This window comes from Aythya marila, assembly GCF_965140915.1.
Source record: "Aythya marila genome assembly, chromosome: 25".
NCBI classification, from domain to species: Eukaryota; Metazoa; Chordata; class Aves; order Anseriformes; family Anatidae; genus Aythya; species Aythya marila.
Window position 1 is genome coordinate 6295744 of NC_139066.1, and position 20631 is coordinate 6316374.

General features: G+C 42.9%; 3 protein-coding genes across 12 annotated transcripts; 1 reads left to right on the forward strand and 2 right to left on the reverse strand.

Annotated features, from left to right (window-relative positions):
* Positions 1 to 798: 798 nt before the first annotated feature.
* LOC309887331 (uncharacterized protein) lies at positions 799 to 19737 on the forward strand. Of its 10 annotated transcripts, XR_014319045.1 has the most exons (6): positions 3954 to 4123; positions 13954 to 14008; positions 14540 to 14592; positions 17608 to 17807; positions 17929 to 18133; positions 19020 to 19737. XR_014319045.1 is itself a non-coding variant. In XM_082778954.1 (5 exons), the coding sequence occupies exons 1-4, from the start codon at positions 4043 to 4045 to the stop codon at positions 18114 to 18116; spliced, it is 522 nt and encodes a 173-aa protein (XP_082635080.1). In that variant the 5' UTR covers positions 3954 to 4042; the 3' UTR covers positions 18117 to 18133; positions 19020 to 19737. The 10 variants fall into 10 exon arrangements, 3 of the variants coding, with proteins under 3 accessions (XP_082635080.1, XP_082635081.1, XP_082635079.1); XM_082778954.1 differs by lacking the exon at positions 13954 to 14008; XM_082778955.1 differs by lacking the exon at positions 19020 to 19737 and having other exon boundaries at positions 17929 to 18350.
* HOXB5 (homeobox B5) lies at positions 5420 to 7632 on the reverse strand. The gene is made up of 2 exons (XM_082778951.1): positions 7054 to 7632; positions 5420 to 6153 (listed from the first exon to the last, which is right to left on the reverse strand). Exons 1-2 carry the CDS (start codon positions 7598 to 7600, stop codon positions 5906 to 5908), a joined length of 795 nt encoding a protein of 264 aa, XP_082635077.1. The 5' UTR covers positions 7601 to 7632; the 3' UTR covers positions 5420 to 5905.
* On the reverse strand, positions 9718 to 19965 carry HOXB6 (homeobox B6). Its single transcript, XM_082778952.1, has 3 exons — positions 19745 to 19965; positions 12154 to 12740; positions 9718 to 10761 (listed from the first exon to the last, which is right to left on the reverse strand). Exons 2-3 carry the CDS (start codon positions 12560 to 12562, stop codon positions 10502 to 10504), a joined length of 669 nt encoding a protein of 222 aa, XP_082635078.1. The 5' UTR covers positions 12563 to 12740; positions 19745 to 19965; the 3' UTR covers positions 9718 to 10501.
* Positions 19966 to 20631: the final 666 nt, after the last annotated feature.

Sequence of the window (20631 nt, forward strand, 5' to 3'; positions counted from 1 at the left end):
AACCTCCCTGTGCCACTCACTAACACACAAAAACATTTTCCCCCATTTATTGCGGAATAAACCTGGGAACAAAATGGGTATTTTACAGGTGAAATTTCATCTTTTTCATTCCTGAGCACAGCTGCCCCTCAGCAACAGCCTGGGCATTAGGGTTCCTCACTTGCCCTGGCACAAGGCCCTGGGGACAGAGCACAGCCTGTGCATGCCCCAAAAGTAAAGGACTTTGTAATTAATACAGATGTTCAGCTCGGCTCTTTCAGTCTGCAGAGCCCGTGGTGGCTCTTGGGTGAGAAATTACTGCTTTGGGGTTTGGCTTTCCCCCCACCCCCCCAAAGAATTAGAGAAGCTTAGGCACTGTTTACTAAATGAAATAGGAAACCTCCAGGGAAGAAGAAAGGCTAAAGAGACATGTCAAAGAAAAAAAAAAAAAAAAAAAAAAAGAGGCAAATGTGAACATGGTTGTATCCATTTTTAATAATCCAAGGACTCCCAAGCTGCTGTGGCACAGGTGAGCTGATGAGGAGGCTCCTCAAGTCTTTGGGAGACTGCACATTTGATGCCAACAGACCCAATCTACCCAGGCAACCATCAGACTCAGTTTTGGGATGGTGGTAAATTAGAAGTTTTCCCAGTAAACACACAGAGTAATCATAGAAAGATCTGCACAACTGCAGCTTTTAAAAAAGAAAGTCTATTTTCCTTCCTAAGCAGTAGCCATTTCCAAGATACCCTCCATAGTTATATACCCTGTATTAAGGCATTTTGTATTTATTCTTTCTTTTACAGCTACAGAAGAAGTAATTGTCAAAAGTCTGAAGTATGCCATTAATGTGAGAGAAATGATACAAACGAAAATCTCCGCCTACCTGCACGGTCAGAGCTCCTTTTTCCTGTTTATCTTCCTTATACTTCCTTTTCACCAGCAACAGGGAGATTTTTTTTTTTTTTTTTCTTTAAAGGATGGGGGGAAGCCTGTGCTAAGTCTGTGATTCCTTTCAGGCTGTAAAATGGTAGCCAGTTATACTTCCCCATGCCTCACAGGAAGCTGAAGTTTAACAGACACACACATACACCCCATCTTGTTAAAAAAAAAAAAAAAAAAAAAAAAAAAGAAGTGTGCTACATGATGCAGGTAGAAAGCAGAGCTCATGAACAGAGAGGACAAGGTTTCATGTGAGTAGTGAGGAGGGGGAGGATGATCTCACTATGCCAGCAATAAAATCCAAGTATTTTGCTGCAACATAGGCCTGGCACCATCCCTGTGTTCAGGCAGCTAAAATGAAGGGAGTGGAACAGGATTGCTATTGGCATTATACGTTGTGACCCAAACAGGCATCTCCTCCTTGCTGCAATGTCCTGTAGCTAAACTGCATTTCAAATTCCCTTTGGTCTGGCTATCTTGGTCTGTTTTTCCCTTGAAATAGCATGTTGTGTACACCAGGTGATTAGAAATGGTGATACTTGAGAGAAAAACATTGTTCCTAGTGTCATCTGGACTGGATTTGGAAGGAAAGTTTGCTTGCGACTGTATGAGACAAATCCTTTGAGTGGGGATGTGGGCATTGGACTTTAATGCATATGATACATAAGGGAGATGTGGATGGATGGACAGTTATATGGACACATGGATGGATGAATTTTGGAAACACAGTGTTTGTGAGTACGTATGCATTGAACGTATCGTTACATTTTCAGATATATATTTAGGAGAGGAGGTATGTCACTTTTCCTGCCAAAATCACTAGTTATCATATGAATTAGTCAAAATTATTTCTAGTTACCAGTACAAATCAGAAGGTTTAAGAATTACTAGGCCCACCACTTGGTCTAATCCCCAAACAATAACACACTTACCACAATAAACCTTTTCTTCCAAGTGCTTCTAACGCCATGTAGACAAAATGTCTGTAGCCTGTCATGTCTGTGTGTCTAAATTCATATTTAAAGACCATTCACTGGAATGCCGCTAGGATCTCATAAAATATCTTTATTATCAACTAAAAAGGAGGCATCCAGCTTGCACAGACATTAAGGAGAAGCAGTTCGGAATAAACTACAGACTGCTGAATAAGAAAGGTTTTCTGCATCCTGCTTCCCTTCTTTGAATTTCCAGCTTTTGCATTTAAGTTTACACGTTTTCAGGCAGACTCACTCAGGATTGTGCTGGCCACCCTCTAACTGGTCAGGAAAAAGCCAGAAGTTCAAATGATGATAGCAAAGATATAGGAGACACATGGAGCAGGACAGGAAAAACAGCCTGAGGAAGGAAAAGCAATCTCCAAAGTGTGCGAAAGGGGGACATTCTGCTTTGTGTAAAAGAGACGGACATGTGTCCACCAAATGTTGTCTTACCGTAAAAATCCCCGCTAAAGAGGAAAAAAAAAAAAAAAAAGCCTGTGAATACTCCAAATTCTAAAGCCTCTCCCCCCCCCCTTCCCCCCCGCATACCCCTGCTTTGAACTTTTTTTTTTTTTTTTTTTTTTTTTTTTTTTTTAACTAACGAGGAGGGGGATAGATGTGAGTTGGTTCAGGTGTTGTCCCTCACCTCTTCTGCAGATGTGGTGTTTTGGGTTTCAAAAAGAAACCCCTCCAGGTTTTTGCTCTATTTTGCTCCCTCTTCACAGCTGTGGAACTCTGGCCTCTGGCCGGAGCCGCGGGCAAGGGCAAGGGCCACCTGAGCACCCCTACCTATGTAGCAGGGGGAACCAGAGCCCATCACAGCCCTTTGCCATTTTTACCTAAGCTCCGAGCCATGTCTGGCTCTGCTCTTCTGTCCTTCCCCGCTAACTTGTTTGTTTTTCCAAAGAAGAAGGCTGCTGCCTGCCTTTTCCAGAACGATGTCACTTTCAGAGAGAGAAGCAAATCTGTGACATATAGAAGGGGTCTGTACACAAAATGCAGCCTCTCTGATTATTTTATTATTTTTTTGTAGCACAAAAAAAGAGACAGACTGGAGACATAACAGCGGTCATTCAGTGTCTCCATATGGTAGAAACGAACTACGGAAATAAGTGTTCATATTATTGGGGAAAAAAAAAAAAAAAAAAAAAAAAAGAAACACAAGGAAAAAAAAAAAAAAAAGAAGAAAAAGAAAAGCTCTGGTGGAAGGGATAATATACCAGTCTCGACACAGGCCGAAAGCAAAAAGAAGTGCCCAAATTTCCTGGGCAAGCAGATTAAAAGAATTAAAATCAAAATGTGCTAACAACCTGAAGAGCACAGACATAATACAGCTAATTGAAATGCAGAAATATAGACCAGATTTGTGTCTACTTGCGAGCATTATAAAACACACCAAATCACCTCCAATAGATGAGCAAGATCCTCTTGTACTTGGCGAAGGACAAAAACAAACTTTGTCTGAAGTACACGTCCCCCGGCAAAGATACGATGGAGTTCGCCTTGCAACTATAGCGAATCTTTACATATTTTCAATTTCTCCCGGTTCCACAAAATTTACTGGCGGGCCTCGAAGCTGTGATGGAAATCTAATGCAATTTCATCTCTCGGGAGGATAAGAATTAGGACCTTCTAAAAGTGAGAAATAAAACTCGGAGAGAGGCAGACCCTCTTTCCTCCCAACTCAGCGTTTTTCCATATAAACCCTTAAAAATAGTTTGAGCAGATAATATTTCAGAAGAACTTACTTTCAGGACTCCAGTCTATTGGCTCTCTGGACTGAAAACTGGACCCGCAAAACATGTTCCCTGCAATTGCAGCGTTTATCTCATCTGGAAAAGTGCTCACCCATAGCTGCCCCTTACAAGCCAAACCAAGCAGTTAAAGTGTCACTTAACATTCTAGAGAATGTGAAATATATTGTACATTGTCAACTCCCCAAAACCATAAAACTAACTTTATGGACCTCACGTGACTTTTGAGAGCCAGTGAGGGGTATCTGTCTGAGGTCTGGGCGATTTTTACGATCTAACTTCTAGATAAAACCCTATCCATTTGACATCTAAATGTCATACCCACTTTTGGTATAGTTTGCTATTGGTAAAAAAAAAAAAAAAAAAAAAAATCAAGGGAAGGCGAGCAAATGGTTTGGGATCTGACAGTCCACTTCACATTCCTCTCAAAATCACTTAAGAAGTACCTAAACAGTGGGAGATTAAGTTTGGTAAGTTTTAAGATCCAACTTTACTTGCTACGAACAAAAAGCCTAAGCTATTTTGTAGAGATGTCAGTGGCGTTTTGCCAAATAGAGCGACTTTAAACTGGAGTATCTCGCGCCTTGTTAGATTCCCTAGGTAGCAAAATTGCAACATTTGCCATCTTTGATGATGTTAAATTATATGCAGCGAAAATGACTCGTTGTAGTGAGTGTCAGTAGTTACAGAGTTGTAATCTGTTATTTACGTGTTGAGCCAGAGACTAGGATGTAAAATCAGTAAGCACAATAAACCGAGGAAGAGAGGTAGAGGAAAGATTACAGTTCAGCAAAGAAATAGTCTCTCTCTATATATACATATTATATATAATAAATATATCTCTACAAACACACAGATACGTAATTCCATAGAACACAGGTTTATGTGTACGTATATATTGATGTAAATACCACTCGCTTTTAGAATGTTTGTGTGTGTGTATATTTATATCTATGTCTGACAATTCCTGAAATGCACGTAAATATACTTGGGAAGAATTTATGCCATGTTACTGTAACTTGAAGTACTTTAAACTAGTTTGTCTGATATGCTGCTGTAGCGGGGGTGGGGGTATCTGTGTTGTTTTTAGGTAAGCAGCGTCTGAGAAATGTGACAAGTTGTGTTTTCCGCGGAAGGTTTCCCGTGCAATGCCATGGCGTTATGTGAGCGAACATTTTGTGCTGCCGGGCTGCGAGCTCCCCGAGAGCTGCCCAGGAGAGATGAGGGCTGCAGCTCTGCTGGGATCTCCAGGCAGGCTGAGCTCCGTGCCAGGCATGTCCCTGCTTTAGCACGTACTGCGGACTCCTTGTGCAAGCCTCAGAGGTTGGGTATAAAGTGCAACTGGGAGCCTTTATGAGTAGGAGAAACGTTTATTTGACTTCAAGTAAAGCTACAAACAAATACAAAAAGCTTATTGGCAAAGTACTAACAGGCAGCTAGACATGACAGATGCCATTTTTACACATAACATTGCATTCACTCTGCCCACTACGAACTGTCTATTAGTCACATCAGAAATATTTCTAGTATTTACAAACATTAGAGCACTTTATCGTTGGTCCAATCTTATACATTTATATATATATTTTTTAATAATGAAGTTTACCCACGTCTAAGAGTACATCTCAGAACTAGCCTGGGACTAGAAATCCCGGCCTGAAGTTTGAACTAAAACACAGACTGGACAATTTTATGACAGAAAGTTACAAGAGTTTTTTTTATTTTTTTTTTCCCTCCCCCCCTCTTTTTTTTTTTTTTCCTTTTTTTTTTTTTTTTTTTTGTTTCATTTTTCTTTCTGCGACTGTAGTGCAGGAACCCCCGATTTTAGCTTAGGCAGAGAAGAACTCACCCAAAAAACAGTAAACTCAGGAAGGGGAAAAAGCAACAAATAAACAATTGTATCTTATCAATTTATAAATAAGTTATAACATTTAAAGGGCTCACGTAAACATGCTAGCTTTCCAGAAAGCATCAAGAGAGCACGGACACATACATTTATAAGAACAACAAGAGCATGAGGAGCATCTGGAAATAAAATTTAATTAAAAATAATAATAATTAAAAAACCACGACATGAACTCAGTTCTGGGATAACGGTACCATACGCGTTGTTTTAGAATAGCAACAACATGCTGAAAAGAAGGTGCCTCACTGTACAGTACTCCAAAACTAAGATCTGCTGAGCTTTATTTATTTATTTACGTATTTATTTAATCTTTCCTCTTCTTTCCTCGACATTCCTCCTCTATAATTTATGGCTGAAAGGCGCTGCCCGCAGAGGCTAAGCTCATGCTTTTCAGTTTATTATCCTTCTTCCATTTCATCCTCCTGTTCTGGAACCAGATTTTGATCTGCCTCTCGGAGAGGCAGAGAGCGTGAGCGATCTCTATTCTCCTCCTGCGGGTGAGATATCTATTGAAGTGGAATTCCTTTTCCAACTCCAGGGTCTGGTAGCGAGTGTACGCTGTCCTTGCCCTCTTACCGTCTGGTCCAGTCATGTCTGAATAACACGGACAACAACGGGTTTTTGATTTCTGTTTCGAGTCTTTCTGATAGGATTTTTACTACTAAGGCTATTTTTTAGTACGGAGGATAAATATTCACCGTCTTCGGGCAATTAGGAACGCTGCTCTTTCCCAAAATAACAGCCTCTCTCCCCCTCCCCCCCGGTCTCCCTCTCTTTCCCGCACACCCCAGACACGTGTAAAAACCCCCACCTTTGGTCCCTCCAGAACTGACACCCGCAACTCAATATTCATAATTTAACTGAAGAACCGAGATTTTGAAATCGCCTTTTTTCGCCCTGACTGGGTGTTTTTCTGCCTGCTTGCTGGGTCATCTGGTTTAATACTGCTTTCGTTCCTCCGGGAGAAAAAAAAAATAAAGGGGGTGGTGGTGGTGATGGTCCTCGCTGTTCCCCGTGCTCTGTATTTCACTGCAATTTTGGTTGTGTCAAGAGCAGATTGTCAAGAATACACCCAGCAAAATCAGAGAAGGAAAGGACTGAGAGACCCATCTGTGCATATAATGCCATTTTAATGGTCAATTCTTTCTTTTCTTCTGCCCCCCAAGGAACACCCCCTTCCCTCAATTTCTGTATTACCTTCTCCCACCATACACATATAGCTACTAGCTTGAAACAAGCGCACATTTCGCGGCAAGAATAACGAAACTAAAATAAAATCTCCCCCCTCCAGGCGCCAGAGGCAGCTTTAAAGCCGTGATCAGAACAAGAAATGCAAAAAGCAATAAATAGCTGCGTTTCTGATCAAAGCGTTTCCACCGAATAAAGGGAAGGAGAGAAAATAGGGAGTGGGGGGGAAAGGAAAGGGGGGGAAAAAGCGGGGTGTGAGAAAATAAACAACGACAACGACAACGACCGAAAAAGAAGTAGCTGTACCATGGCTAATGTGAAGTTTCCTCATCCAAGGGAATATCTGAGGTGCCTGCCCTTCTGTTGCTGCGGTGGAGGTTGCGATGGGCTCTGCCTGCGCTCGGGGGATGCTGCTGCTTATTGGAGTGCCCTCGTCGGCTCCCGAGGACGCGCTGGTCTCGTCTAGTTCTGTGAAATTTGTGTTGGTGCTGGCAGAAGTAGCTTGGTCGGAGGGGGACGGGGCGGGCTTGCCTCCATGGCTCTCGCTGTTGGAGCAGGGAAGGGAGTCGGGAGAAGATAAGGAGCAGCTAGACGCCTGTCTAAACCTGCTCTCCTGAGCTGGAGAAGGGAAACCGCGGGAGCTCTCCCCCACAGCCCCAAAGTGACTAGAAGAGGCTGAGCGGTTGATGCTAAGGTCCATCCCATTGTAGTTGTAGCCATAAGAGCTGGAATGCATGGTGCTTGAATCTCTGTAAGAACCGTTCATGGAACTGCTGGTCCCATAATTTAGTAACTGATAGTCGGGGCCATTTGGGTAGCGCCCTGAGAACGAGTTTACAAAGTAAGAGCTCATTTGGGTTATTTTGGAGGGCTTGATTTGTGGCTCGTGGTCGTTATAACCCTGTGCTTGACGATTTATGATGTATTAATGAATTATAGCAATGCACTGTACTTCGTTTTTGCTATGTATGCGGCCAAATATGGGGGGAGGGTGGGGGTGCGTTTGGGAATCACGTGCTTTTGTTGACCAGTCGTAAATTCTCACTGATGACCTCAAGAGGTAATTCATGCTCTATGGTTACAAATAATGACGATCGCGGAGTCGTTAGGCCCAAGTCGGTGCGCGGCGCCCCGAGTCCCCGGGCGCGCCGGCGCCGCGCTCGCCCCACCTTGGCGGAGCGCGCCACCTGCCGGCCGCGTGGGGGCGGCGCAGGCGGGGCCCCGGCCCGGGCCCGGCCCGGCCCGGCCCCGGCCCCGGCCCCGGCCCCGGCCCACGCTCGGGGTCCCCCGGCCCCGCTTTTTGCCTCTTCAGAAATCTGCGCAGCAGCAGGGGAGATCCTGCCGCGGCGAGCGCGCCCGCGCTTTCCATGTGGCTCTTCTCGCCCCGCTCGTTCTCTTTATTAAACCATTATTTCTTCCTTTGTAACAGCACTGCGGAAGTTTTAGAGGCAGCGAGGGATGAGGTGTTAAATCGCTTTTAGGCCAGGCAGCCTTTTCCTTTGATATTTGAAGGGGGGCAATGCGAAGCTGCTACGGGGGAGCGCGGCCGCGCGTGTTTATTTCCGAAGGCTTCGCCACTGCTCCGGGAGAAGTCGAGCTTCCTGGCACGCTGAGCGTGCTACCAGCGATGCAGTCGCACCGTAACTGGGGAGCGAAAAAAACGCGGAAAATGAGGAAAAAGGGCAGAAAGGAAGGTCCAGCCGGTGGAAATGGTTGACAGCGTTGCTTTTAGGACAATCTTGTTCCCGAGCGTTTCACGTCCTCTTTAACCACAGCATTGTGTTACGGTGTTGTTCCTTTCCATTTGCTAACCTGCAAGGAATACTGGGGAGCAAAAGCACTCTGAAATTGGTAAAAACATTGTGAAAGGTCTGTGCGTTGTTAAGCATTACTTTTTCTTCTCGTTTCCTCTCTCCTTTTTTTTTTTTTTCCAAGGCAGCTCAGGAATTTCATATGCTTGTCTGCAACTCATTGGAAATTATGCGCCATATTGAAAGTGACATATAATTATAATAATTACGGGCAATGAAAAGCGTGGCAATAATAGTAAATGTCCTACAGCTGTGAAGCTTCTGCATGAATTGATTTTAGAAGTGACTGACATTAAACCAGCTCGTGGCATGGGGGAATGCGTTCATACATAGGTATTTTTGTGGGCAGTGGGGAAAGGGAATAGAGGTAAGGAGGTACTGTTTCATAGCTTTCCTGCCATGTGAAGCTTCAAAAAATCGTATCCACATTAGGCTGGTCTGGTTGCTTGCTTCCAGTCCTAAATCCCCAGCAGAAAAAGCACTTCCTTTTGTTTAATTACAAAACCCAATAAAAGTTTGCTATTTGCATGTACAAGGTTCCCTTTAGGCACAGAGCATTACCCACCCCATCCTGAGCAAAGTTAGAATATCAGAATCCACTAGTAGACTTAGTTTAGATTTTTTTTCTTTTCCTCTTTTTTTTTTTTGTTTGTTTCCCATAAGTGCATGCTATATTCCTGTAGCCGAGAAGTTATACGTTTCATAGGAAAAAATCCCTTGAAATCTGGAGTATTTTGCAATACACTTCACTTTGATTTGGGGATATGAAGCAAGGGACCAGATGTTTGAAAGATGCTAGGCAAATGTTAGGTATCTTTGGTAGATAAATGAGAGCATATTTTTGCCTGTTTCCTTGATTTATTATGTATATGGAGAGCATTTCGTCATAACTCTTTGTACTATAACAATAAAAAAGAGCGATACTAAAGTAGAATGTCAACGAGGAAATAATACTGGTGAAAGGTCTTCCATTTAAGATTACACAAAAAGAGGGAAAACCAGATTTATCTCTCCAATGTAACTTCCGTATGCTTGGAGTTGCTTGTCCTTGCAGATTAGAAGACAGTGTCATAAAGAGAGTAGCAGTGCTTTCTTTATAACTCCGTGCTCCTTAAGACTGACAAGTTCCCCTGAAAAAGGGAAGGATAGTAATAATGACAGTGTGGTGTGTGTGAGATCGAAGACTTTTTTTTTATTAGAGAATTCCATGGTCATACCTAAGACAAACTTCAAACACAACACGTACAAAAATTAATAAAATATAACTTTTTTTTTTCTGTTGTTGCTTTTGCATCCCTTTAGGTAGTATTCGTTCTTTCAGTAGATATCTTATTAAAAAAAAAAAAAAAAAAAAAAGAGAGAAACTAATTACAAGACCCCAGGGCTTGATTAATTTACCAAAGGAAAAAAAAAAAAAAAAAAAAAGGAAGAAACCCTATGTCAACCGTGCATAAAACATTTTTACAAAATTAAGACAATAAACACCCCAAATGACATATATTGCAGCACTTCCATTAAATACAAGAGTTAGCATATTACTAACAGTGACACCAAGGGTAGAAACACGGGTAGGAGTCCTTTTTTTTTTTTTTTTCCTCTTTCTTTCTTTTCCCCTTCTCTCTGCTTATCTCCTTTTTTTTTTTTTTTTTTTTTTTTTTTTTTTTTTTTAATTGTTTTACTGTGGGGGAAGGGGGAAGTCTAGGAAGAAAAAAACGCAACTAGAAGCCTGATTTTTTTTTTTTTTTCTGGACACGACAGTTTACTGGGAACACGAGTCCATGGCATTGGTGGCCCAAACTTTCTAGCTGTTGCCGTTGCTGTAGAGCGCTTGTCCCACCAATGTGCACGTTTTCCCTTTCCTCGCAGCCAGCCCACACCACCCTCATCCTCTTGGCTCTCACACGCACGCACTCACTCCCTCTCTCTTTTTTTAAATAATACTTTCACTCCGCCGTTTTCTCCTCCTCCTCCTCCGCGCTCAGCTGCGAGGAGTTGAGCAGTTTGTTCTCTTTTTTCCACTTCATCCGGCGGTTCTGGAACCAGATCTTGATCTGCCGCTCTGTCAGGCAGAGGGAGTGGGCGATCTCGATCCGCCGGCGCCGGGTCAGGTAGCGGTTGAAGTGAAATTCCTTCTCCAGCTCCAGCGTCTGGTAGCGGGTGTAGGTCTGGCGGCCTCTGCGGCCGCTGGGCCCGAAGGAGGAACCTGTGACACCCGCAAAAAAAATAAAAATAAAAAAAAAAGAGAGAGAAAGGGGGCGGGGGGCGGGGGGGGGAAGCCCCGGGGTTTAGCGGGGCGGCGGAGGTCCCGGGCAACTCGCGGGGACGGTGCCGCCTGCACCGTGCCTGTGTGCGGAGGAGAGGGCGCCTGCTCCCTGCCCTCCCCAGGTTTCAGCCAGCAAAAGCCCCCCCGGGAGCCTCCGCGGCCGGGCCGCCTGCGCGCACCCACGGAAAGCCCGCGCGGGCTGCGGGCGGCCGGGCAGAGCAGGGGGCTGATGCGGACCGCGCCAGCCTGCAGCGGGCTGGAGAGACAGGGCGAGATCTATCTTACTCCGCGATGAAAAATCGCAAGGTGTTCTCCCACCCCCACCCCCATCCGCTGTTTTCCACCCTACCGGCAACTGTAATAGATCTGAGCATTTAAGCAATAATGAAGTGAATCGATCTGCCCAAAGTCGACATTAAAGAGGATACAACGCTTTATGTCCCTGCGCTAATGGACATCAATTCGGAACTTAAAAGGCAACAAATGCATCTAAACATGAGGATAAGGGTGGTGAGACTCATTTCTTTCTTTCTTTCTTTCTTTCTTTCTTTCTTTCTTTCTTTCTTTCTTTCTTTCTTTCTTTCTTTCTTTCTTTCTTTCTTTCTTTCTTTCTTTCTTTCTTTCTTTCTTTCTTTCTTTCTTTCTTTCTTTCTTTCTTTCTTTCTTTCTTTCTTTCTTTCTCCCTCTCTCTCATTTTTCCCCCTTCTCCTGATTGAGGAAACAGCACTTAAAAAAGTCATATATCATCAGGAGAAAAAAATTCTCCCCAGGCAGACTTTTCATTACGTGTAAGTTTCATTAAAAATGTAGCTCTCTCCTTTCAAATATTTAAACACTTCTATATTATTTAACTCCAAGTCGGCTATCTAGAAAGAGAGGAAGCTGCTTGAGGGTGTGGGTACATGCATGTGTAAAGTCATCCAGATCTGATTTAGAAAAGATATCTCCCTGTGCGTTTAGGGAAGACAGAGACAAATCATTATGACTGCGTGACACGCAAACTGGAATGTGGAAAAAAAAAAGGGGGGGGTGGGAAAGCAGAAATACTGTACCAGGGATTAAATAGGGAGCAAACTTTTTTGCTGTTTTTCTAGTGGGGAAGCAGGGGGAACTGGTTGTAAGGAGAAAATACTTCAGCGGCGTGAAGTTTTGGTGCGTGTCAGAAGCAACTTGAAGCCTCTCATGTTGCCTAACTTCCCCGCTGGAAGTTTGGGCTCTAAAGTGAACCTTATTCCTACTTCCCTCGCTCTCTCGCTCTCTCACTCTGGCGGTAACAAATAAGAAAGGGGGGAGGAGATTGATGTATTTATTTCTGTAAAAGAGTAAACTCACTATTGCAAGAGTTCATCCGCTGCATCCAGGGGTAAACCGGGGCGGAACACTTTTGCTCCTCGCTTTCTCCGAATACAGTTTTGCTCTGCGCGCAGTCCGACTTGCGCGGCTCGGGGGCGAAGGGCACCTCGTCCAGGTTGGAAGGGGCGCACGCAGGGTCCTTCTCCCTGAAAAAACCGCCGGCCCCATAGTCACAGGCGGAGCTGCGGCTGTAGGCTCCGTTGCTTTGCTGGTAGTAGGGAGAAGAGGCATAGCCCTTCTCCTGGACTCCCGTGGCTCCATAGGTGGTGGGGTAGTGCCTCAAAGGATCCGCATAGCCCGAGGGATATAACGGGATCTGTCCCAGGAAGGGCTCCTGCCCCGCCGCCAGACTCACCGGGAAGGTCGAGTTGACAAAATAAGAACTCATTGGAAGGAGCCTGCCGTCCTTTCCCGGCTTTATGATTTGTTGTGTTTTATAGTCCAAGTGGTTTAGCTATTAGTAGTATATCGGAGATTGGGTTTTAGCTGAAGGGAGATGGCGTGGTGCCAGCGAGGGACACAAGGAAATACAACCATCTGATCATGGGCTGACCAATAGCAGGCGCCTGAGGTTGCAAAATAGCACCCATGAGGAGCTGAGATTGCACCAGGGACCCCAAGAACAAACCATCCACCCCCTTTTCCCTCCCTTTTAAACAACAGAAATGCACCCCCTTAACCAAATATATGATATCTGCGGAAAGAAACGTTCCCGGCGCGCTCAGAGCTTCATAAATAAATGCTCTCCCCCCCTTCCCTCCCCCCCCCCGACTTCAGCATGGGGGAGTGTGAATGTGAAAGCCTGTGTGTATGGATGGCGGTGCATCCACACACAAATAATGTATACAAATACCTGATGTAAGTGGGAAAAAAAAAAGTTATTTATTTACATTCGGAAAACTTTAACCCTTCGTGTCTGCAATTCGTCCTGAAATATCTGGGTACTTTTCTACAGTTAAAGAAAAAAGTTGTGTGTGCGAACTTTGCAAGGAGGAGATCCCGTTGGTTAAACTAAGAGATTTCCTATAGGAGAAGAAACGGATTCTGACAATTTATTTCGGTTCATGTTTACCTAATTACTATAGATTAGCATTCCATGTTAAGCATTCCCTGTTAAGAAAGCTGCGCTGGATTAAAACAAACATTCTCTTTTCATACATAGTATCTTTTTCGTTTATTTATCTGCAAAAGCTACATATTCAGGAGATAAATGGAAAATCGAAGTATTTCCTTTATCCCTTGCTAAATCCCGATCTGCTCTGGAGTATTGTACCGCATTGTGCCCTCTTGCGTTTTTTTGTTAATACCAGATCTATGCCCGACATTTTTTGGAAGAAAGAAAAAAAGAAACAACAAAAAAAGAAACTTTGTGTTGCGATCAAAAGCTGAGTTTATTGATTGTTACTGATCGAGATTAAAAAAAAAAAAATCTATTATTTATTTTATTTTATTTTATTTTATTTTATTTTATTTTATTTTATTTTATTTTATTTTATTTTATTTTATTTTATTTTATTTTATTTTATTATTATTTTTTTTTACGAGAGGAAATTTCGTGGTGTGGTGGTTCTGCTGTCTTGGAGGTGCGCAGGGACCCTGCCTTTTTACATCCCTCCTTTCGAGCCCATCCCCACTGCAAAATACTTATTTTTTCAAACTTAAAACGTTGAAAGAGATAAGCTCGAAAGTCTAACTCAATTCCCTGACATTCCAAAAGCTGTACTTTCTTTTGGGGTTCGACTAATTTATTTTTATTTTTTTCCTGGATTTCGTCACCAGGGATGTACTCTGCACTACCTGGTGCATCCCCTCTTCAGACCTCTGTTTGCTCAAGGTAAAGTGGGATCTCTATTCGGTGCCTTCCATTTTTTCAAGTGGGAAAAATCAGAGCCATCTTAGAGTGGAAAAAAAAAAAAAAAAAAGTAATAATGAAAACCAGGACTGTCACTGATCATTCGCGTTATATAAAGGATTTGTTTCCTGTCCGAATTTGTAGCCATCTGTCTGTCGGTTCTTATATGCAGTGACATGGCACGCCTTATAATATGCACTCCCCTGTACTTGAATCTGTGGCAGTGTGCGCTACAAACCTAGAATTACATATATTATATGCTCACTGTAAAGCTGCCAATGCAGCTCTCTGACAGAGCTTTAAGTATCTACGAAATTCGTATCTTATTACGAGCTAATTTATTTTAAACATCATATTTACATAAGCACAGCCAAGATTGTTTAATGCCACGGCTGCAATGAACATTTCGACTGAAACGTAATCCTTATAATTCAAGGAAGTAACATGCAAAGGAAGTAGTTTTCCATCCTCCACCCCCTCTCTGACTGATATCTCTTATATTTGTTCTTGCAGAGTTTCCCTTTGTGTATGGAGTGGACCCAAACTTACGTAGATCTACTTTATTGGTATGCAAGGAAAAAAAAAAAAAAAAAAAAAAAAAAAAAAAAAAAAAAAAGGAAGATTGAAAGGGAAGAGGAAAAAAGAAAAAAAAAAAAAAAGATCGGATGAGACATTGAAGTTAACTGCTTTGCTGCTTTGCAGGAGCCATACAGCTCATACACTTGATTTGAGAATTACACAATATTGGTAGCACTACAGAAACAGCGATTATCTGGCATGATCAGCTTTGCTTGCACATTTTTGGCTAAGAAATTGATGTCCTGATAATTCAACGCGTGAGTACATCTGCTGAAAATGCTTGCTATAATATTTTCTATCAGTTCTCATTACTTCTCTGCAAGTCAATCCCTCAAAATATTTTGACACCGCCCCATCCCCTCCCCATGTTTTACCGCAGTAAAATACTACTCGTTTTAGCGCATTTATGTCTAAAACAGACTTTTAAAGTGGCTTGACTGTCGCCATTGTATAAGAAAATAAAATGAATTTAATCTGTCCGCTTGCTAATTGCTGACATATTAGACACGCTATAGATAACATTAATACATCCCGCTTCTTAGAAGAAGGGTGAAGCTTCTCTTGACACTGCAGATGGTTATTTGTGGGAGGAAAACAAACAAACAAACAAACAAAAAACTAGAAAACTTGATTTCCAACCTGAAAAAAAATATGTGTCATAGTGCATTTTGAAGGGTCAGAACCGCAGTCTAATTGGTTTCCCACATATAATACATGCAAATTCTAGTTAGAGGTCTTAAACCGCACTAAATCTCAGAGAACTGTACATAAAGCACGGAGGTGGTTTCTCTCCCCATCTAAATAGTTTTACCAAAATAATTAAAAAATAAATAAATGTTGAGTTATTGTTATAGCTACTTAATAGACAATGTCCTGTCTTCTCCGCCAAAGTCCCCATGTAAATTTAAGACCGATTTTGTGATATTTTCTTTGGACGACTCTAGCGCCAGACAAGCCGGGAGTGACAGAGACACAGAGCAAAGAATAACGGATGCAGAAGCAAGCTTATACAGCAGCCCTTAAGTTAGATTTGTCTTTGACCGTACTCATTGGCATATCTTTATTCAGTCTTTGGCCTCATCTGCTTAAAAACAGGCACAGGGGTTGCTAAGAAGGAGCAATAAACTGGGCAAGTTGCAAGAGATGCCAGAAGGTGGTATAACGTATTTCAATACGCGCTGGGAACCCGTCTTTCCTCTCCTGACTGACATCACTCAACTGGCGAGGTATAAATAAAGATAAAGAGACATATTTACAGTATGTACAATCACAGCTATCTGCCCAGAAAGGTCTCGCTTTTTGTTACTTTGCTTTTCTGGCCAGCAAATGCCTCTCCACAAAGTAGAGAAAGGCAGATAGATGAGGGGATTAAAACAACACCCAAATATTTCGAAATGCAAACAGAACAGAGCATTTCTTGTTTGAAAGCTAAACCGGCTAAGAACTTGGTAGAAAGTTCAGTGCAGTTGGTTCCAATAAAAAATGAAACTCTTTTTCATGTGGAGCTGGAATTCCCGATCCTTCTGAAGTGAGAACACAGCGGGGGTTTCCCTACCGAGGGACTTATTGCAGCCATAAAGTCAAGCAAATACTACAAAAAAAAAAAAAAAAAAAAAAAAAAAAAAAAAAAAAAAAAAAAACTTGTTCCTGGAGTCAGACATAGAAAGCAATTGGCAGCAGAGAAGCCTCCCCTGTAATGCTCATGCACAGTAAAAATCACATTGGGGAAAGAAACAACCACAGAAGTCATGTATGCACTGCAGTGCTGGCGTGTTTAAAACAATGACCCCTGAAGGTGTAGGAAAAAATACTTGCTCTCTCCGCACATAACCATCTGAAACTTAATTTCCAGCAATTTAAGTTTAATTTACCTGACTTCCCGTGCAGTGCATAATAACCTTCTTAATGGGATCTTTGAAAAGAAGTAATAATAATCTACCATTGTTCCATTAAAGAGTGCAGCTAATTATTAACAAAAAGGGGAGGGCGGAGGAGGGAGAGCGGGAGGAGTAAGGACATTGGGGTAGTCAAAGTGTATTCATACTGAACTATTTCGGCAAAAGAAAACCCTGAGACCGGGTGAAGGGGGCTACTAGTAGATTGGATTGGATACGTTGGAGAAGGTAAGGAGAAACCGATACGTATCATAAAACGTGGAAAGCGAATGCTGCGAGGTGTTGGGAATTACAACATGGAACAAGTTAATCATGGATGTTGTTAGTCAAAGGAAAGTTGTCTCCCCTCTTTTTTTTTTTTTTTCTTTTTTCTTTTTTTATATGTAGTCACTCGACATCTCGCTTTCTTAGAGAAAGTGTCACTAGCCTAGACGTAAACAGTTGCCAGGAAACTGTGTGGTAGAAAGAGAAAACGAGAGGGAGAAAGAGGCAGGGAGGGAGGAAGGGAGGGAGGGAGAAACCTTTTAAAATAACAGACACGCATTGTCCCTTCAAAGCTCAGAGTAACTTAAAAGTGATTCGTCGTCTGCCTTTACTCTCTGTTCCTTCCCCAGCAACCACCTCAATTTTGTGTACACGACTTGACATATCTTTTCCAGACCCCACTGAAATGACCACTCGAGGCAATAAATAAATAAAAGCTTCTCTGCCTTTTATGATTAGCTGAAATCCCCAGCCTCGCCTTTGCCTCATACGTCATTACCGTGTTTCATTTTACACGATCTCCGCTTGTGTTCACGCTCAGCAAACAACGGGCTATCTTTCATCTTCCATGTGTGTGTAGATAGATAAATAGAGAGAGATAGATAGCCTTTAAATGTATATGCATGTATATATTTATACACATACGGCAAGCGACAGACGCACAGTTGCACACACAGAGCACTATACATCGGGGTGTGCGTAGAGCAACACACATTCGTACGGGGTGTACATTGCCCATATGTCAGTGCCCGTATATGTGCAAGCGCATCCCACGTACACATATTCAGACACTTTAAGTCTATGCAAACAGATAAAAACACATCTCCCATTTGCAATTCCCAGCAGGGCACCAAGCCTCAAGGGTGGAAACGCATTCGAGAGCCGCTTCCCTTCCCGAGCAGCGCGGAGCCAGGCCCCGCTGGGCGCTGCCGGCCGCCTGCTCCGGCCGCCCGGCCGGGGAGAAGGGACCCGGGCAGGGCCGCCCACGCCGGGGCACCGGCTGCGGGGAACCCCCGGGGAGCCGCCGGCCGCCGCCGTCGACGGTAGATGGCAGCAGACGGCGGGGAATGGGCGAGCCCCGCAGCGCGGCGGCGGCACCGGGGGAACCGCGCCGCTGGGGGCTGCCTTGGTTTTATTCTATTTAATTTTATTTTCTTAAATTAGCAAGCAGGAAGACTGCGAGGAGGGGCGCCCGCCGGCAGCAGCGTGGGCCCCCCACCCCGGGGCACTCGGAGTTTTTCTCGGCCATCCCACGCCGACCCGTGCTGACTAGGTTAAAAAGACTTGACCGAACCGAAGTGCGAGGTTTCCACAAGTGGTTTCCCACGCAGGATGCGGAAGAATCGGCATAAAAGCGTTTTGGAGCAAGGTTTCTATTTATTTGCTTGTTTGTTTTTTAATTAAGAATTGGAAAAACAAAAACAAAAAACAAAAAAAAAAAGAAGAAGAAAATGAGCGCGGAGAGACTTAGAGGAAAAGGAAAACAGGCGTGCGAACCAGCATTATATTTTTTCCCGTGATTTATGAAAAATGTAACAGGTTCGGGAAGAAATATCTTTTAAAAATGACTTTCTGTTTATAATTTCCACGGCTTGCGATCATTTACTCTGGTCCACACAATATTCAGACACAGTGAAATTAGGTGAGATAAATTGTCACGTCATAAAATGGTTTATGCTTAAGTAATGAATTTCTTATTACTCAATCTCGCTTCACATATAGAGGCTCCTACATCCTCTTATTTAAAAATCACCTCATAACAGTAGCAATTAGTACTATATTTAAACAACCCGAAATCTAGAAAAAAAAGCATTCAAAATGACGGGCATCTCCGGACAAATTCTCCTAAAACCGAAGGCAAACGTTAGGGTATCAGACAGGCAGAGGAGAGAGAACACGGGGGAAACTTGCACAAAACCTGGTTGGAAGCTGTGGAAAAGGACCAACACAACGTGGGTCTGAAACCCTACCCGGTATTCCGGTATGAAAATCCGTAAAGACCCGTTAACACTGAAAAACGCAATTAAATACGGGGAGGCTTATTGAGTCGCAACGTCAGCTTCATTTGGGAGTTTCATGAAGGAAAAAAACAATAACAACAAAAAAAAATCACAATGAGAGCACTGCGATCTGGGTTGGCTTCATCCTATTATCTTTTTTTTTTTTTTTTTTTTTTAATCTCTCTCTTTTCGTTTCTCTTCCTCACCCCCTCACACCTCCCCCCCCTTCAAATTTCCCCCCCTCCCAATTTCCAGAACCTTATTCTTGGGGACTGCCGTGAACTGCCCTCTTTGAAGAAACCACCCACATAATAATGACCCTGGAGAGCAACGCAAAACCCAACTGGCTTCCACACAAACTTCGGCAAATTACTGGGCGCCTGAAGACAGGCAAACTGTCAAGAGATTTTGCGAGGGAAAAAAACAAAACAAAACAAAACACAACAACGACCCACAAAGGGTTTGGTAATTTTTTAAAGACAGTATCTAAAAGCTTCCGTCACCGATCTGCTGCAAAATCCTTCATTCCAACTCTACAATCTCCAGGTGACCTTACAGGTTACTTCTTATTCCATTCAATTTCTTCCTTCCTTTTCTTTCTTTGTCATTATTTCCTCCTTCCTTTTCTCTCTCTCTTCCTCTCTCTCTCTCTCTTCCTCCCATCCTTCCATCCTTCTTTCCTTCTCTTTCCTTCTCTTTCTCTCTCCCCTCCCCTTTATGCATTTTTTTCCTCTTTCTTCTCCCCCTTTTTTTCTCAGCTTATGTTACACTTTTAAGGGGAAAATTTCACTTAAAGAGATTTTCACCACCCCGATTTCTTCCAGTGTCTCCTTTCTCCCTCACTCCACCCTTTTCTTTCTACTTGTCCCCTTGGGTAGGGGGAGAGAGGAAAATGGGGACTGGGACAGAAAAGGCAGATTGACAAATACATTTTCTCAATGAAAACGTTAAATTAAGAGAAACAGATATTATTCCCTTACCTTTTGACGTCCATTTCTGTGGTATAAGTAAAATATATAGGGAGAGAGAGACAGCGTTTGCTTATCTGTTAGCTGACAAATATTGTCCCAACCTGATAGCCGTCGATTGCCTCTCTGACTTGTGATAGCTTCTTGCATTTCTGTCATTTGCACAGAAAATGAAGTAACTTCCCTCTTTGAAAAATGATAGCCTCCACTCGGTCCAGAATCTCCTCTGCCCCTCCATTACTGCTGAGATTCCAAGTCAGCAGGCAAATTAACAGAGGAATCAGAGGAATTAAAAAAAAAAAAAAAAAAAAAAAAAAAAAAAACACCACTCTTTTCCTATATGTGTGCGGATGTGGGTGTCTATGAGTGCGTGTGGATGTGTGCACAGGCGTCCCCCCCTCCTCTCTCCCCTATTTTAGCCCTATCGAGCCTATACACAAAAGTAAAAAAATGTAAAGAGGCGAGAGCCCTATAGAGGACACTGATCCGACCCAAGGTGCAGCGGACAGAAGAATGGTGCAATATAACCACATGGGAAATAATAAAAAGTTCATGTTCACGGTTAGCAGTCCACATGACCGGCTCTGGCCAATCCCAGAACCCAGCCACTCATAAAGTTCTATCACAAAGTTGTAAATTTTCATAAAACAACAAGGAATTTATTGCATTTCTTCATGACCGGTTTAACAGCAGTCTTTTTCTTAGCCGCCATCTTTTTTTTAAAACAAAAATAAAAGAATATGAAAGGGGGTTCAGAGATTTTCCCCCCCTTGGTTGCATGTGGGGGGTGTTCGAGAGAAATGATCGAATAATTTCTCACGTAATAAGCTATGAACAATAATAACTCCTCTGAAATAAAGAGATTGGGCTTGGGTTTGGCTTTTAGGTGTGTAAAGACA

Bases quoted from the DNA above. Each gene is read 5' to 3' on its own strand.
- LOC309887331 (XM_082778954.1), top strand. From the start codon at position 4,043: ATGGTTTGGGATCTGACAGTCCACTTCACATTCCTCTCAAAATCACTT. The intron at 14,593-17,607 runs GTATGCAAGGAA...TGCAATTCCCAG, and splicing joins TACGTAGATCTACTTTATTG to CAGGGCACCAAGCCTCAAGG. The intron at 17,808-17,928 runs GTAGATGGCAGC...TTCTTAAATTAG, and splicing joins GCCGGCCGCCGCCGTCGACG to CAAGCAGGAAGACTGCGAGG.
- HOXB5 (XM_082778951.1), bottom strand. From the start codon at position 7,600: ATGAGCTCTTACTTTGTAAACTCGTTCTCAGGGCGCTACCCAAATGGC. The intron at 6,154-7,053 runs GTACAGCTACTT...CGTGTTATTCAG, and splicing joins GAAACTTCACATTAGCCATG to ACATGACTGGACCAGACGGT.
- HOXB6 (XM_082778952.1), bottom strand. From the start codon at position 12,562: ATGAGTTCTTATTTTGTCAACTCGACCTTCCCGGTGAGTCTGGCGGCG. The intron at 10,762-12,153 runs GTGAGTTTACTC...CGGGTGTCACAG, and splicing joins GCGGATGAACTCTTGCAATA to GTTCCTCCTTCGGGCCCAGC.